Source organism: Lissotriton helveticus, chromosome 10 (genome assembly GCF_964261635.1).
Source record: "Lissotriton helveticus chromosome 10, aLisHel1.1, whole genome shotgun sequence".
Taxonomy (NCBI): Eukaryota; Metazoa; Chordata; class Amphibia; order Caudata; family Salamandridae; genus Lissotriton; species Lissotriton helveticus.
This window is the reverse complement of record NC_136071.1, coordinates 172188440-172205708: the sequence shown is the minus strand read 5'-3', so window position 1 is coordinate 172205708 and position 17269 is coordinate 172188440. Positions and strand designations below refer to the sequence as shown.

The 17269-nt window shown below is 45.4% G+C and overlaps 1 protein-coding gene across 1 annotated transcript in view; it reads right to left on the bottom strand.

Moving 5' to 3' along the window:
- Positions 1–5047: 5047 nt before the first annotated feature.
- Positions 5048–17269, bottom strand: part of WIPI2 (WD repeat domain, phosphoinositide interacting 2) — a 171389-nt gene continuing 159167 nt past the window's right edge. Inside the window, exons 11-12 of the mRNA XM_078665016.1 lie at positions 7964–8094; positions 5048–7128 (exon numbers count right to left, since the gene is read on the bottom strand). Coding sequence (XP_078521142.1) covers positions 7016–7128; positions 7964–8094 — 244 coding nt within the window. The 3' untranslated portion in view covers positions 5048–7015. The remainder of the gene's footprint in view (positions 7129–7963; positions 8095–17269) is intronic.

Genomic DNA, 17269 nt, shown 5'->3' with positions numbered 1-17269 from the left:
CTGACGACCTCCTCGTTCCCTAGGAGCAGACTTGGCACAGCTCCCTGATTGTTTCTGCCCATACTGTTGACAGTATAGTTGTGATGATGAGGAATAAGATGGGTATCTTCCCAGTTGGTAACCCCCTCAATAGGATGATTGGCCTCTTCCTCGCGCGCCTCGAAAGGGCACTCTACGGTACTGTAATGTACCAAGGGCCTCTGCAGTATCTGTACCTTTTTTGATACCCTGAAGTGCCTCATCTACTTGCTTTCCAAACAAATCTTCTCAGTCGAATGGGAGATCTAGAAATTTATTTTGGACCTCTGGTCTAAAGGCTGTCGCCCTTAACCAACCTTGACATTGTAGAACCGCCGCACCTCCCAGCGACCAGAAGGCTGTGGTCGCGATATCCATCGCACAGTCAATCACTTCAGTCAAAGTCCTTTCTCCCTCCTGAAGAATCTTTTTCGCCTCTTGTCCATTGTCTTCCAGCATGAGGTCTATGTATGGTGCCATATCGCAACCATCTGTCTGTCTTTTCTGCCCAGAATGGAAAGGGCATTTGCTGCTTTAACAAGGAGAGCATACATGGAAGAAAACCTCTTTCCCGCATTTTCTAAACGTCTTCCCTCCCTGTCTGGATGAGCTGATATCAGCGCTGATGGATTCTTAGATTTCTGTTGCGCCGCTTGAGAAATTACAGAGTCCGGCTTAGGATGGCCCAGTAAACATGCTGGTGCATCCGAAGGAGCTTTATTTCTTTTCTAATCTAGCAAGCACAGGTGTAACTGTCGCCGGTGTCTTCATCACCTTTAAACCTTCTTCCCACACATGGGAAACAATTGGAATAGCCCGAACAGACTCATGGTATGGCTCCTTAAAATCGTATAGGAAGCATCCCGTTTGTGTTGTAGCCATCGGAAGCTGCAATCTCTTCGCAGCTCTTTCCATTAAATTATGGAATCCGCCGATATCCACCGGCGGAGAATCAACAGGTACTGGTGTGGGCGATGCTGGAGATGGAATCAGGTAGTCATCCCGTTCTTTGTTGGGATCTGTTATTTCCCCCTCCTCCCGGTCATCATTGTCCGTGGTGACAGAGTCCTGGTGGTGCTGTGTTTGAGGAGTTGGAGGCGTAACTTCTTGTAGCGATTCCCTGCTTCTAACTGGAGTAGCAGGGAAGGAACGTGGATGCGAGACAGAGATTTCCTGGGAAGCTGGTGTCGGCGGAAATCTCTTTTTATAGTCAGCCAGCATAAACTGAAAATCCTTCATCATCCTTCCTCGTCTAGCAGGTGTGATGGCACTAGAGTTGTAATCTTGCTTGGGAGGTGACCTCTGGTGTAATCCTCCTCTTTCGTACAATTACCAGTTTTTCTGTAATTTCCCCCGTCGACGAGTTCACCGTCGACACTACTGTCGTCGACACCAGGCGTAAAGCGATATCAGTCATCAACGACATAGTCACCGTCGTCAATGTTCCCATCGATGACTCCGTCGTCGTCACAGTTAACGACGATTCCGCCATCGACATAGTTGTCGTCGATGCCGTCGTCGATGTAACCGGCGTCGACACCACAGTCGACGATGACGTCGTCGGAGAAGATACTGCAATAGGCAATGATGGTGACTTTGATTGTTTCTTTACCTCTATCTTCGTCGTCGCCGATGACGGTTTCTTCGTCGACGATCCCGTCGACGATACAAGTTTCTTAGATTTTTCCTCAGAAGGCATAGAAGAAGGCTTCCTGAAGGATTCTTTGACCCGAGGAGGTGACTGACGGCTCAGAAGTTGATTTTTTCGATGGTTTGTCTCCAGAAGTATGTCCTTTACCACAGATTGAGATTTTGAAGGACTACATCCAGAAGACCCATGAGTGGTCTTTTTAGAGCCTTCTCAGGACGTTCTCCTGAAGAATGAGTTTGAGGAGATTTTCTTTTCTTTTGAGATCTCCTAGATGTTGAGGAGGAAGCCTCATCACTGTCACTGGAGATAACCTCCTTTCTGGCCTTTAGCTTTTGAAGCCATATCAAAAGGCGTCCTTCACGATCTCTCAGTCTTACTTGAGAAAGTGCAACATACCATTGCAGTCTTTGGCCTGGTGATCCGGGTATAGACAGTAAATGCAGTCAGTATGAGGGTCATCAGTGTAGAGCCTCTTCTTTGAACAAGTGGCACAGGCTCCAAAATACCCTTCTTCTCCTTTCCAGACATTCTCTAAAGAATGTATTTGAAGACAGTCCAGTGTAGTGCAAAATCCAGTTGAAGATGTAAGAACAAAGTTCTTCAAAAAGGTTGAAAATAGCAGAATTTGAGCAGAGCTCAAAGGAGACTCCCTAGCACAATGTGCGGTAGAATATCGGAGGGGCAAAAGGTTCTCTCAGGAGTGTTCAAGAGGGTGAGGAGCTCTGGTTGGTTCAGAGACAAGTTTGGTCTCTTTTACATAACGAAGGTTATGGGTTGCAAAAGGGAAATGGGCCTAGGTCTCTTTTCAGTTTGCTATACAACTAAGCATTGCTTTTCTATATACCGGAGACTCCCGTCTCGATGACTGGGAATGATTCAGGCATGATAATCTATGAAAGCTCCAATACTGGAGTAATTCTTTATTCCACGTACATACTGTAATTCATATAACGTTGATAGTGGAACAGGCAGCCAAGAACAAACAACCAACATGTGTTTCGTCGTATGGCAAATATGCATTTGACTTCCTCAAGTGTGTAGAGTAGATTCAAGCAAGGCCAGCTCTGCCAATCGTACCTCCAGTTATCAATCCGTTCCTGCAAATTCCATAGTGTGCGCTGGAGTGTAATGATAAGATGGTGGTATATATACCACTCCCAGTCTCCAAGTTATATCAGGTCCATTAGCAATGTGTTTGCCGGAGAGTACTCCATGTGACCATTAACGGCGGGGGTCGACGATGCGGACACCGAAGGTCAGCTGTCGGTAGTGAGTGTGTTGGCTTCAGGATCTTCTCCAGCGCCGAGTCTGGGTGTCATTCCGAAGTGTGTGCTCTGTGCCGACCATGGCTAGGAGGCAGTGGCAGACCAGATGGTATCCTGTTGGTTGGCTTGGAGTCTGGACGACTTGTCCTTTGGTTGGGGGGTGCTCGGAGTGTGAGAGGTGCCAGGCATCCAGAAGAGAGGGATTCATACTCAGAGCCTGTTGGACAGGAGGCAAGCCCTTGGTTTTTAAGTTGGTACCTGAGCTGGGACCTGGCATAAAGGTCTACTACTCGACAGCTGGGGCTGTACACTTCTACGTGACATTTCGAGCGAAAGGAGCAACAGGCATCGCAGGAGGCCTCATTGTGCTCGGGAGAGAGAGGCAGATGTTGCAGATCTGGTGGTGGTCAGCCATGGGGTATCTGGCACAAAAATGAGGACAGTAGCGGAATGGCGCCCATTCAATCACGGGCGAGACATGCTTGCTGTGGAGAAACAACGGGTCAAGGCCCGAAGGGCAAGGCCCGGTAGGTTGAAGTTATCCCAATCCCGACCCAGATGAGTAGATCCATATAGTCGATGCAAGAAAGGAGGAAGCAACATAGAGCAATTCCGACGGAAGGGAGAGGAACCGAGAATCTGGAGAGTTATTTTGAACATTCATGAAAAAAATTAAGCCACTGTTCAGTTTCCACTCCACAGATTGTATACGAAATCATGGATGTAGACATTCTAGGATAGTGCTTCAATGAAACAAAAACTATACAAAAAGATGTTCCGGGGGTGCACTCCCAGCAGGGTATCAGTAAAGCAATTATGACTAATAATGAAGAGTCTACAAGGCATTTCTTTCCCATTTCTTGAAAGGAATTTCCTTAACTGGTTACCCATTTTTTTGTTGTTTTGCTACAGATATAAGGTACGTTGCCATGAGTGTTAAAATAAGGGAGCCGATCCGCCTTCCTGGAAATGAGACTCATCAACAATATGCTATTAGCAGACATACCCTTTGCCTCCGAAAATGCAAGTTAAAGTCACTAATTGGACTACTCACCAAAGCAGTGCCTAATTTGAGCCGGTTTTGCCTGTGGGTATCACTGGAACTTCTTTTTGGCAACTGGCACTTATTTCTGTATTAGACATTTACAGAGAGCAAGACACCTAAAACAAAGGTGGAAGACGGAGGAAGATAAAGATGGAAAAACGGCCACAAAGGGAGAAAGAAGGAGCCTGTAAGATTGAGATAAAGGCACAGGGAGTGCACAGCAGTCAATTAAAGAGGTTGGTTCAAGACTAGGCAAATTGGTATTCTGTGTACTGACAATTAATTGTAACCACCAGCTTTCAGAGCAGTGTGTTGGGCACGGCACTCATTCCATTACAACTTAAGCGCTGCACCAAAGCCAAGCCAGATATTTTCAAACTGCCTTCAGCAGGTACCTGAAAGGTTGGGTTGCTTTACAGTTTATGTTCTCTGATGTCCTATCGATTATTATGCAGAGTCATCTGCTAGGTGAGTCTGCACCCTCTAAAACTTTTACTTAGCTAAAGCAAAAGAGTATATACACTTTTCCTTCTGCAACTCCAGCATCAGGATCAACACGACCGCAGTGTGGACATGATGATGCAAGCCCATACTCTGGAAACTTCTACACTACCAACTTACTCCAGCTGAACAACATTTAGATGAGCACTCCTATTAGATTGACTTCATTGGTAAGAACTCTGATCACAGGGAATGCGCCTCACAACATTTGGGACATTAAATTATTATCTGGACTTGTCCACCATGTATTTATTCATTCCAAGAAAAGCATAATTTATTTGGGGTCTTTCCTTGACCAGTGTCACCTATCACATTGAATTGTTTAGTGTTGAATTAACTGCACTGTGAGAGCCAGGTGTGGCGTCTCATTTCACTTACTTAGTTATTAGCACAAGGGGTGGCAAGGTATTGCATCAATTTACATTCATGTCAACGAGAGGAGGGTCCCACCACCAAGAGTAAACAACTAGAGAATTCTTAGAACTGGTCATGTCCACAATGTGTTCTATTTTCATATGCACTGGTGGGAGAAAAAAGCAAATTCATCACCATTTCCACCAAACAAAATAGAGTCCATTGTTTTTTTATTACAAAAATGCAATAAAATTATTTTCAAACAAGCTTTTGTTGGCAGCTTTTTCATGCATGTACGAAGAGCGTTGATAATTTCGATGTACATATGTTGAAGACATTATACCATCCTTCAAACAGGCACATCACATGACAGTTGTCTTTAATATTATTTATACTTTGTTCCAGAAAAAGTTAATGAAACATTCCGAACAGCTTTCGCGGTAAAGTGACAAATCTTTTTCAGTTATATATGCCTTGGTGCTAGCTGGAGTAGAGAACATGGAATTCCTATATCTAAGTCTGCTCTTGATATGTGTACGTTATAAAAGTCAGTAGTGGCGGTCTGCCTACTTCACTCGCATCAAACATATATATTCATTGCTTGATAGAGGGCAATCAGAGTCTGGCCCCACTTCCCTTGGCTGGGCAAGCTTGTTCTTAATTCCTGCCCCAGAGTCCCATTGTAGGATGTCCTTTATTCCTGGTAGCAGTAGAATACAAAGATTGGAAATTATTAGATCATTCAAAAGTTCAAATTATTAAATATCTTTAAAGGGGATACAAATTCTGGAGGGGAATTTGTTTTGCAAATTCCACTAGGCCCTAACTGTAAACCATAAAAACTTTAACAAAAACAATAGAGTATGGTACCTGGAAGCATCCTTGCTCAAAACAAGATTTACTCTGGCTATTGCTGCTAATCCCAGGTGAAGTGGGAATTTGAAAAAGTTCCATTTTTGGTTATTTAAATTTTATTTTGAATTATACTGGCAGATCATACCTTGGTGCACAAGAGACGCATGCATCCACTGCTGAAGGCAGTCTCTTGAAAACTACCAAGACTCACTATTTGAGTAAACAAACCTGGTTTGTAAACATAGAAAAAAAGATCTATGGAAGGAGTTTCTACAGTTCCCACTGTAGCTACACAAGTGGAACCTACAGTGAGATTCTAAACATAAGTTTTACCATCAGAAGGGAAAGGGAGTACATCCAAATAGCATTCAATGAAGATTTTTTTTTCTGGGTTGGGCGACAATCTACTTCACAATTAGTCAAGGGTAGTGCATGATATAATTCCACTCTGTGGTCCAATAATTATTTGGCCATTTTAACACATTGAAAATGATACTTGTCAAGCTACTATGCGGCACAACAACAAATCGCACCTATTGAACATTTGATAAATACAGAGGGAGGCTAAATTACAAACCAACAGCATCTTCGCTTATACTCAGGAGGCAGCTTTTCAACTTCACACATCCAACAGGTAGCAAGGCTTAAAATTCCGCTGTACAAATAGTTCCATTCAAAACAGGGAGGTAAAGGAGGACAATATAACATTACAGAAAAGTTACACAAGTAGCAAAATTCACAAAGATTTTTAATTAACAAAGTGGTCCAGGAGAGAGGGGTAGAAACTGAAGAAACCAGATGTATTTCAAAAAGTCTAACGTCAATCAGCAATTGTGCCTGCGAGTTCATGCACAAGTAAAATAATTTGGACCTCTGTCAGTACAGAACCAAGGAGAGCTACCTTTACATCTGGATCCACCTTCATTTCGTCTGCACCTTCCTTATGTCTCCTAATATATATATATATAAATATACACATTTTTCTTAAAAAAATTATACCAAATGGATTAAAGTGGCTTGTATCTTTTATATGCTCGCTTGGCACATAAATGCATGCAAAGCTAATAGGCTTTGAGTGCTGCACGAACAGCTGTTTTTGGCAACAAAAATACAGCTAAAACAGATGAAATTTAAAAGCCACTGAAGTGAAAATTATATTTTCCGTGAGGGTCGAGATTTGGACTACAACTAATATCTTAAAACATTTTTCCAGTCTCTCTCTTCTGCTTCAGACTCATGTCAATAGTTCATAGCAGCAAATACAACAGAGTCCTTAAGAAATGTCAGATCAGAGTTCCTGGTTTCAGAAGAGGGAGTTCACAGCGTTCAGTCAGTTCTTAGAATCATTGGAGGATGCTCACTATCTTCATCCAATCTCAGTGCATTTGTTTCATCTTCCAGGCTGGCTCCGCCCACAGCTCCTAGGTCATCCGAGTAGGCTACAGAAAGGCGGTGGATAAAGCAATTGTCAAAGTTAGTGACAGACACAATAGTTTCAAAGTCTTAACAGAATAAACACCATTTTCTAGCTCCTAACTTTTGTCATCAAGCATTTTTAATCACAGTAATGCAAAGATAAGGCATTCATAAAAATCAAACTTCTACTTGGTCTTTGCCGCAATAGTCTGACCCTTAAAAGAGTACATCTAATTTTCTAGACCTACAATTTCCCAACTTTTACCATTGAGCAGTTTTTCAATCCACACAGCCAACAATGAGAGTCACTTTTGTTGTCACTCCTACAGCTTGTAACAAGACATCATTTCTACCCGTCAGCTTTCCAAAATCACCAAAATTTGGTGTCATTATTTTATGAGCTTTACCAGAGAAAGAACATAGTAAATCTGGCTTAAATATTAGAAACGTTGCTAACAACATAAAACACACACCTGAAGGCACTGATAAAAGGTGTATTTATTATTCATTCTTTTATTTTATTAACCTAGGAGAATGAGGGGAGCTGCTGTGATCTGAACCAGTGAGCACGGGTTTAAACACAGATCTCTGAATCGGATGCATGAGCCCACAGACATGTTGAGCTGAGCAGGAAATCAGACAACATAACAGCTTAAATCACTAATTATTTACTGAAGTTAAACTAGCAATCGTTCTCATTGGCTGTCTAAAGCTGACACGTAGCTCAGTCATTTGAAGCTTATCAACACGTTCAATAGTAGATTATGAATTGGGGAAAAGATGTATGACCCGTCCAAAAAAGTTAACATTTACAATTAGTATAGGTCCCCCATTACTTAACAAGCTTATCTCGTTTACCGTGTCTTGTAGGTGATGACGGTACGAATGTACCTTTTGCCACAGCGGCACTGTAAGTCTGGGTAACCAACGGTCGATCATGTGATGCAGATTCAAGGATTTCGTTGGCTGGCTCCATGCTGCCATCTAACCTGAAACGAAAGGATTTAAATAAAGGGATCAACTATATTTTTATAAACAGCAATGTTGATCCTACTACATACCCACATAAAATTGTTGTCACAAAGAAATGCACAAATGTAATTCATACAGACATCAGCAGTGAGCAGGAGTTTTGGTCAACACTGGAAATATCAGGAAGTCAACAAGTGATCAATAGGGAAGGGGGGCAAGGGAGAGGAAGAGAGAGAGAAACCCAGTGCTCTCTGGTAGTGTATGAATATGCAGGGTATGGGGTGATGAGAAATATATATTTTATAAAAAGTCACAAATTTGTCTTCGGGAGTGCATGCAGGGACACTGTTAAATACTGAGATACCTACAATAGAATCTTGGACCAGTAACATGTTGGTCCACAGAGATGGAGAGAACATACACTGTCAAGTGATGTCCAAGTAAATTCCTTTACTAGTTGGAAAGCTTTATTTCGATAAACAATTGCATCTTAAAAGCAATACAAATAGTAAAAAATTGCAGATAAACAATACAAATGTCTCACTAGTTAAGAAAGATAAAAATGCCATTTTACGCATTAAATAAATTAGTTAAAACTAGATTAAATTGAGATAGACAGTCTGTTTCTGCGAAGTATCCACGACCATTTTAAAAACTTAGAAATGCCACATACTATAAGAGGAGATGTGTCTGTTAGCAAGATACGTAGCGCTACCAAATGTTCGCGTGTCCCAAGGCGTTTAAATAGAGGTTTGAGCCAACGCCTCCTTGGGCGGATGTAGTCCGGACACTCAAAAAGGATATGTGCCACCGTCTCAGGCCTTGTAGGGCAGAAAGCACAAAAGGGCGAAAGCTGCACTGGTGATTTCCATCGGGATATGAGGTCCCCAATCGGGAGAGTGCCTATTCTGAACTTGATGAAAAGAGCCCTATCAACTGGCATGGTGGTCAAATCCAGGTAGGGTTCGTAGGCAACCACGTCCTTAATTCTAAGAAATGCTGTGGTCGAATTGCAGTGACGTGGGTTACCAATGAGTTGGGAAGAGACCCAGTCCCAATACAGTTTTTTCAGGATAGCCTTGGGTGGGGCAGATTTTGTGGTCCAACAGTCACCCAAGCCCAGCTCCCCCAAAAGGTTTTTTATCTCCCTCAGCCACTTGATCTTTTGCCAGCCACCCATGTCCATCACCTCAGACAGACCGTCAGCATAAGATTTTAACTCTGGCACCCTCCACAAGCGAGCCCATAATAGCAACGGCCGGAGACGAGCCTGGTCCTTGATTGTCTTACAGCCCACGTCTAAGCAAACAGGGACTGTGGGAGTACTCAAGGAAAGAGCAAGTAAGTCTTTCAGGAATTTGCTCTCTGACTTGGATAGGGACTCCAGATTGAAAAAGCCCCATAACTCCGCCCCATAAAGTGCGGAGGTGACTCCTTTTGCTTTATAAATCTCTATTGCCGGTGCCACAGACTCTTTGGATGAGGCATGATACTCCTTTAGCAACGCACCCCCTACCCTTTTGTGGCTGAGGACCATCTTGTTGATGTGAGACGTCCAGCTCATAGTGTCACACAGTCGTATTCCCAGGTAATCAAATTCGCAAACTTTCTCAAGCGGGATAGAGTTCAAAACTTGGGGGCGTCCTAGTTTCCGTGGTGGATGCATGATCAGATATTTCGTTTTGTCCACATTGATCACCAATCCCCTTGCCAAACAGAAGTCCTGGAATCGGGTCAAAAGCTTCTGGAGGCCCTGTGGAGTCTTGGCGATGAGGAGGGTATAATCCGCAAACAATAATGTGGGGATCCGTACGCCCCCCAGGGAAGGTGCATCCGCAGGTTCTTGAAGCAGATGCTCTATCACCCCATTTACATACAGGGAAAATAGGGTGGGGGCCAGCACACAACCCTGGCAAACACCCCTGAACACCGGGATCCTTTCAGTCGTTTCCCCACTCTGACCCCACCGCACCTGGGCAAAGTTGTCAGTGTGAAGTTTTATCAGGAGCGACAGAATGTAGGGAGCGATCCCAAGGCCCTGGAGAACCCTCCAAAGTTCCTCCCTTGGTACAAGGTCGAATGCAGTCTTTAGATCGATGAAGGCCAAGTAGAGACTGCCCTTACCCAGTTCCACCACCTTCCAGTGCAAAAGCATAAGTCTAAAGACTTGTTCTATGGTGCCCGTTCCTGAGCGGAATCCTGCTTGGAAGTCGGATAGAATGTAGTTTTCATCCACCCAGTGAAGGATCCTCCCTAAAATCACCTTCCCGGCCACTTTTTGTGTTGAGTCGATCAGACTTATTGGCCTGTAGTTCCCTGGGTTCTCCCGACAACTCTTTTTGAATATGGGTACCACCTCCGCCCCCTTTCAGGATTCTGGGACAGGTCCGCCTTCCATGATGGCATTCAGAAGGGTGAAGATCAGAGTGGCCCATTCGGTTGGGTATGCTCTAAGTAAGTCCCCCGGAAGCCCATCTGGGCCGGCTGCTTTCAGGGGTACCACGGACTTTATTGCATTTGTTACCTCCCGGATAGTGAAAGGATCAGTAATTCCGTTCCAACCTAAGGTAGAGGGTACAAAAGGTTCATTAAGGGACCCTTCTACCGGGGAGTATAAAGCCCCAAAATGACTGGACCAGGTCTGGGACGGGATGGTGCAAGTCCTCAGTGTGTCATCGGGTCGATTCCTAGAACCCACCAGGTTCCAGAAACCCCTCGCATCTTTTCCTTTGCTGGCAGCTAATAGATCCTCCCAAAACTTATCCTCCCATTCTTTTTTTGCTATTTGGAGAGTCTGGGACTAGAGCTTCCGGGCCTCCATAATTCTAGTTTGGGATTTTGACTTGACTGCACCCACCAACATTTTCTTCCTTAGCCTGCAATTGTGGGTATACCATCCCTGTCTTCTCAAAGCCCTTTTTTTAGCCCCCTTATGTCTCGTTGGTAAAGTAAACAAGTTGCTTATGGCCTTGGTCAGGGCACAGAATTTCCCTGAAACCCCCTCCGGGCCTCCCTCGGTGTTAACCAAATCACACTGGGCTGCAGCCAGGAGTAGCGTTATTGCCTCGACCTTCTCGGAGTAGAGCTTGAGCTTTGGCCACTTCAACCGCCTGCCGCAATGCGAAACAGTTAAGTCCCCAGAGATGGTAGTGACAGTGGGCAAGGGACCCCCTCTATTAACTGACCACCAGGGAGTAAGGGTCAGCGAGAGCAAGTTGTGATCGCTCTCTACGGACGGAATGATTACCATGTCCTTCACCGAGGTCCATAAGCACGTCGAGCAAGATATAATCGATTCTCGACGTGTGGTTGGGCCTGTTTTAGGTGTGGACACCCGCCCTATCTGATCGCGACCTCCCATTGAGTGCCCTCAGATCAAACTCCACACTAAGGGCGTTGATCTGAAGCGCCACTTTGGTCCACCTCTTGATCGGGGTTAATTCTAAAGCTGGGATCCCTCTTCTCTGATCCTCCTCCTCCTCCAGATCCAAGGTGTCGTCCGAGCCTAATGGCTCGAACGTACAATTTAGATCACCTGCAACTAAGGTACAAGACTTATATGGAGTTGTCCTTAACAAGCCCTCTAAGTGGACGATTGTGGGCGACTGTCTACCTCCCTTAATGCCCCGTGCATAGATGTTAAAGATATTCATGATGGGGCGACCCCGGACATCTTTCAGTGTGATATTAAGGAGGTCGGGGCTATTAGTCTGGTGGACCTCTACCCTACAGTTGAGTGAGGCAGCCACCCAGATAAGAAGACCGCCAGAGGGGCGTCCTCTCCCTGCTTCTGGGTAGACTGCTGGAATGAAGTGGGAGGAGTAACCAGCCTTATGGATGGGCTCCCTACTCCACGTCTCCTGGAAGATGCAAATCGAGTGCTCCTCCACGAGGGCATTCCAATCAGGCAGGGCAAGCTTTCTAGCTAGCCCAGCCACATTCCAGCTGAAAACCCTAAGGACTGGGTCCGTTACAGCTGGGGTGCGACTGGACTCAACTTCGCAGTCGACAACGCCCCCAAGCGGGACAAGTGGGCCGTTGCCCACAGTGTTGGTAAGCTGCCCACCCTCAGAGTCCCTTCTCGCAATATTTACTGTCGATGTGGCGGATTGGGGTGGCAAGCTGGTCAGCTTTTCAGTAGTATTACAAGTATTATAATCTCACTTTAGAGACTCCTGAGACCAGCCCACGGGGATCTTCATGTCAATACCCTGTTGTTCCCCAGATTGGTCCTGGCCGTACTGCCAGGGGGTAGAACTGGGGTCCCGCCGAGTGCCATGGCCGGTCGCTATTGCTGTAGCTTGTTTCCCCTGTTGCTAAACCAACGTGATTCATAGAGGGACGAGGGTAGAAGTAGGACAGGTCCACCACACTAATACCTGGGCCACCCACATGCTGGTTCAGGTTAGAAATTGTTTGTGCTACTCTATTATCTTGGAAATTAACTACCACACAGTCCCCTTCCAGTTGTTTCCTACTCTGACCTATCCAGCCTACCCTGCGGACTCCCAGGATTACTCCCTCCATACCCCCTATGTAGTGGTTTGTTAGTTTTTAACCAATGCAGAGTTTTGTTTTTTAGGGTTTGGTGGGTCTTAAACTGGGCGTCTTTAAGGGGAGGGACATTTACTAAAACAGCGACGTATGGGTGGCACTCCGGAGGAAGATTTACAGGAGGGCTCTTATAAGTATTTTTCGGGGTAATAGCTGCCCGTGGACCTGCTCCTGAGTGACTCGTACTATGTTTTACTAAGGGAGCTGGCCCTGCACTCTTGCCCTGGTCGATTCCCTGTGTCGTGTGTCTAGGCTTAGCCAAAGCCCCACCTGCTGGCAGCTTGGCATTGTCTTGTTTTTCGCTCAAAACTTTAGAGGTCTTAGGGGATCTTGCATGAACCTGGGCAGTATGTATATTTCCTTTAAAGGGGGGGAGGGGGACTAGTCGGTGATTTGAAGCTGGCTGGTTAGACGCGATTAGTACTCATCTTTCCCCAACGCTAGGAAAAAAAATGGAGTGCTATTACGCTGGCTCAGATCCGATAACAATAAATCGAAAGCCAATACAGCCTCTGTATCTAGCAAAAACATCCATGGAGGAGGAATTTTAGCCACTTGCTCCCCAGAACAAACTATCGGAGTGCAAAGTGTGGGACAATGCAAGACCGAAATCGATCAATGCACCATGCTCAGTCCAAAAGAGACTATTGGGAAATGTAAGGAAAAAAAAGAATCCAATACCCACTGTGGTGAATACCCAAAGACCCGGGATAAACCCTCAAAGCCATCAAGCAACCCACCCTCCCTTCAGCATGTTGTGAAAACGCTCATGGGCTTGGATCTCCTTTACGAACCCACAAGCCGTTGTTACGTGAAATTGAGAAAGAGGACTATAACATAAGAAAACCCACAGGGGAGATAGCCATACAAGTTAAACTTATAGATGGACCCAGAAAGAAACAAGTCGAGAAGGCATATATAAATATCTTGGAGTTTGGATAGACCACAGAGGGAGCCCGGGTCCGCAAGTCGCTGCAATGCAAGGTGTGGCTCGCAGCCAGGAGGGGGCCTTCCTAGGAAAACTCTCCATTCTCCAGACTTCACCCCGTTAATTAGAGTGATAGGTGCCAAATTACTATCCACTATAGCTTTTGGAGTCATTACTTTTAATGATAAAATGTTCACCTGGTTGGATAGAGTGCAATCAGCTTGTTTTCGCAGAGTGTTTCACCTACCCAACTCGGCCTCTCATGCCCAAATCCATATTGAGTTTTGCCGGTTTTCCCAACATTGGATCATGAAAGCAAGATTTATTGCCTATTGTGCAAAACCTAAAATGGCTCATGACTCCACATTAAAGAGCTGTATATGGTCACTGTTAAACAACCGCAGCACTTCCTGGAATATATTTTTAATATTCTGCTTGGACGCACTAGAAGTTCATGAATTATGGGTAAGCTTGCTGCCCATAGGGGTGGTTGCTATAGTTTTGACTAAACAAGCAAAGATTCTCTCAGTGGAACATGATGCATCAGCCATGAAAAATTGTGCAAATAAACATGTCTATCTATCATCTTTCCCCACTTTCTATTGTATTCGTGGGGAAGATGTTGCGAAGACTTTAGGATAGGGTTAAACCACTGTGCCTATTACTATTTAAAAATATGATTGAACTCCGGGTAAGTTGAAGCATTACCAAACATAATGCAATGGCGACTGATGTCAACGACTATTTTGTTTTGGTAAATCTTGAAAAGACACAATAGAATGCATAAAAAAGTCTCACCTCTTCCTACCATACCAAAGTGCTCTCCATCATCTTTCTCCATGTTCAAGAAGCATTTAACAGTTCACAAAAAAAACTACTTACACTCACTTCTAAAAGATTCCCCTGCACTGCACTGTACTACCTATCCTCTCCAAATAAATACCGCATTCACATCTCCTGGTGGTCCTCACCCTAACATTACCTTCACTCTGCCCTAAACAGCTAGTACCTCCGATCTCATAAAAACCCAATCATCTCCTCTGCATCCGTCAACTGCTCAGATTGACAGTTCTGAAAATCTGACCACCTTCTCACAGCTCTCAGGCCTTGAATCTCCCCCCACCCTAACCCCTCATCGTGAAGTAATCCCACACGAAAACAGCTTAACACTGCTAGGCCACACATATGCATGGGAGCTGCAGCCTAGCACAGCTAGCTTGTGTAATACCAGTTGTAGGAAGCTGTCTCTGTATGTGGTATACCACTAGGTGGTTATACTGTGGAGAGTTCAGAGATTCCCACACAAGTGTACAGGGCTCAATTCAAACCCAAAGTTCTCTATTTGTTGAAGTGTGGGTGAGCAGCCTTTGGCCTAAAACAGAGTGCAAGATATTTATAGCACATACATTACTGACCAATAAGGGACACACGACTCAAAAAGGAGATCCACACCAATTTCATAAAAATAAGCTTTAATTGAGTTTAATTTTAAGATCAAGCTTTTCGCAAAAAGGTACATAAGTTTTTCAGGAAAAGTACTTTAGTCTTTCAAATGTTGACAGAGCAGTATTTAAACAGTTCAATGTTAACCTATGGAGGAAAACAACAATGCGGTTTCACGGGTAAGTACCCAACTTGCAGTTTTAAGGTCAGCAGAGGAAAAGGTTCAGCTAAGCATAAATCTACACCACCAGCAGCATAGGGGCGCCTGGGTGCAGAGGTCAAATTCAAAGAACGGCCTAATGCATTTTAATGCAGATGCAGGTCAGTAAATCGGTTGCAGGGGCCAAGCTTTGGAGGTCAAAGCAAACACAGGGGCTACAAGGCAACACCAACCATACACCACCAGTGGCACAGGAGTGGCCAGGTGCAGGGTGCAAAGACAGCGTTGGACACCCAATGCTTTTCAATGGAGAAACTTGGTTGGACAAACATATTGCAGGTGTTAAACTGGAGGCTGCACGAAGGTCACCAGTGACAGCAGAGGTAAGTAGAGATGCTGTGGGTCATAGAGACACAGTTGGTGGAGCCCCCCCAAGGCCCAGGAGCCTCAGGTGCAGGGGTGTCCTTTGATGTCATGCTTTTCTTACTGGGGCCGATCGCGGTGGGGGACCTCTAGATTCAGACAACAGGCATCGTCGTGGGTCCAAGAGGGGTCAGCCAATGCTGGACTTTAAGTCAGGATCGCTGGGCCACCTGGACACAGGCCAGAGGCATTGGGTGCAGAGTGGACAGGACTTGCGGTTCCGTAGGGCACCAGAGTTTTTTATGTAGATTTCTTGGGGACAGGTCAGCTGTCCTCTGGAGTTCTGGTCTTTATCAAATTTCAAGCAGGCCTCCTAGGGTTCTGGAGGTCACTGGCTGCAAGACAGGCGTACATTTCTTTGCAGGGTCTTTGAAGCTGGAGACAGGCTGGTAGGGCTGGGGTCAAGTCAGTAGGGTCTTTAGGCTTTGATGCAAGGGGACCCACCTGAACACTAGATTTAGTTTTTTTTAAGGGAGGACAGGTAGGGCCAATGGTCACCTTACCTTGGGTGTCTACACCCTCAATTATGCCATCCTCCTGTGGGAGGAGGCAGAATTCGTAACCCTGAATGGACAAGTCCCACCATCTTCAAAATGGTGGGCGCTGAAAAGTGTGCTTTACTCCGCCTCCTCCACCTGAGGGGAGGAGTTGGTGAAGGTGGGCACACCTCCTATACTTACTAAGTTTTCGCGTCAGTTCTCCCGCCCAATGTGGGGGTTTGAACTGAGGACTGCCATCTGCTACTAGCAGCAGAGGCTGGGGGTCGCATTACAAAGGCGGCAGGCATTTGAAGCTTCCCTCTTGAGCACTGTCCCCGTCCTTGGGGAGGAGGTGTGACACCTCCATCCAAGATGTGCTTTGCTTTTGGCCACAGAGCAGAGGCTCTCCAACAAGGGTTCCAGAAACATGTCTGGTGTTGGCAGGCTGCCTAAAGCCAGTCTGAGATCACACCAGTTGGTAGGTTTTCAGGGGGCACCTCTGAGTACACTGTTTACTAAATACAACACTGGCATCAGTGTGGGTTTATTAAGAGGGGATGTTTTGTACCAAACACTCCTGGATTCAGAGAAGTCATCATGGTGCTGGGAAACTCAAGCTGTTGAGTTTCAAGCCCTTGTATTCTCTATGGATGCCCTGGCACTTACGATAGCTAAGAATAGACTTAAATATTGTAGGGGCATATCTGCCCACACCTGTGATATAGTGCGCCCTGCCTTAGTGCTCCAAGGGGAGCTAGAGGGGTGACTTACCTATACTTTAGGTAGTGCTTGTTAGCATGGCACATAGGGCAGTTTGCAATGCCGAGTTTGTCGTTTTTTTCTTCACCCAGGCATGCAGGCTATGGTGGCAGTTTGCAAGGCCTGGGTGAGAGGTACCTAGGGTGGCACAACTGGTGCTGCAGCCCTAGCATACCCTCTTCAGTCCCAATGCCCTAGGTACCAGGGGTACCATTTACTAGGGACTTACAGAGGTTGCTAGAGTGGTGCCAAACAAGGTACAGTTTTAGGGAAAGAACACTGGTGCTGGGGACATGATGTGCAAGAACCCAGCACACTTTTAGTTGAAGTTACCAGATACCAGTAAAAAGTTGTGGGGTACTGCAACCGAACCCTATTTTCACGAAACCTACTACGTTCTCAATCTAGACTGCATAAGGAAGTGCCCCTTTACCTCTCTAGCTCTA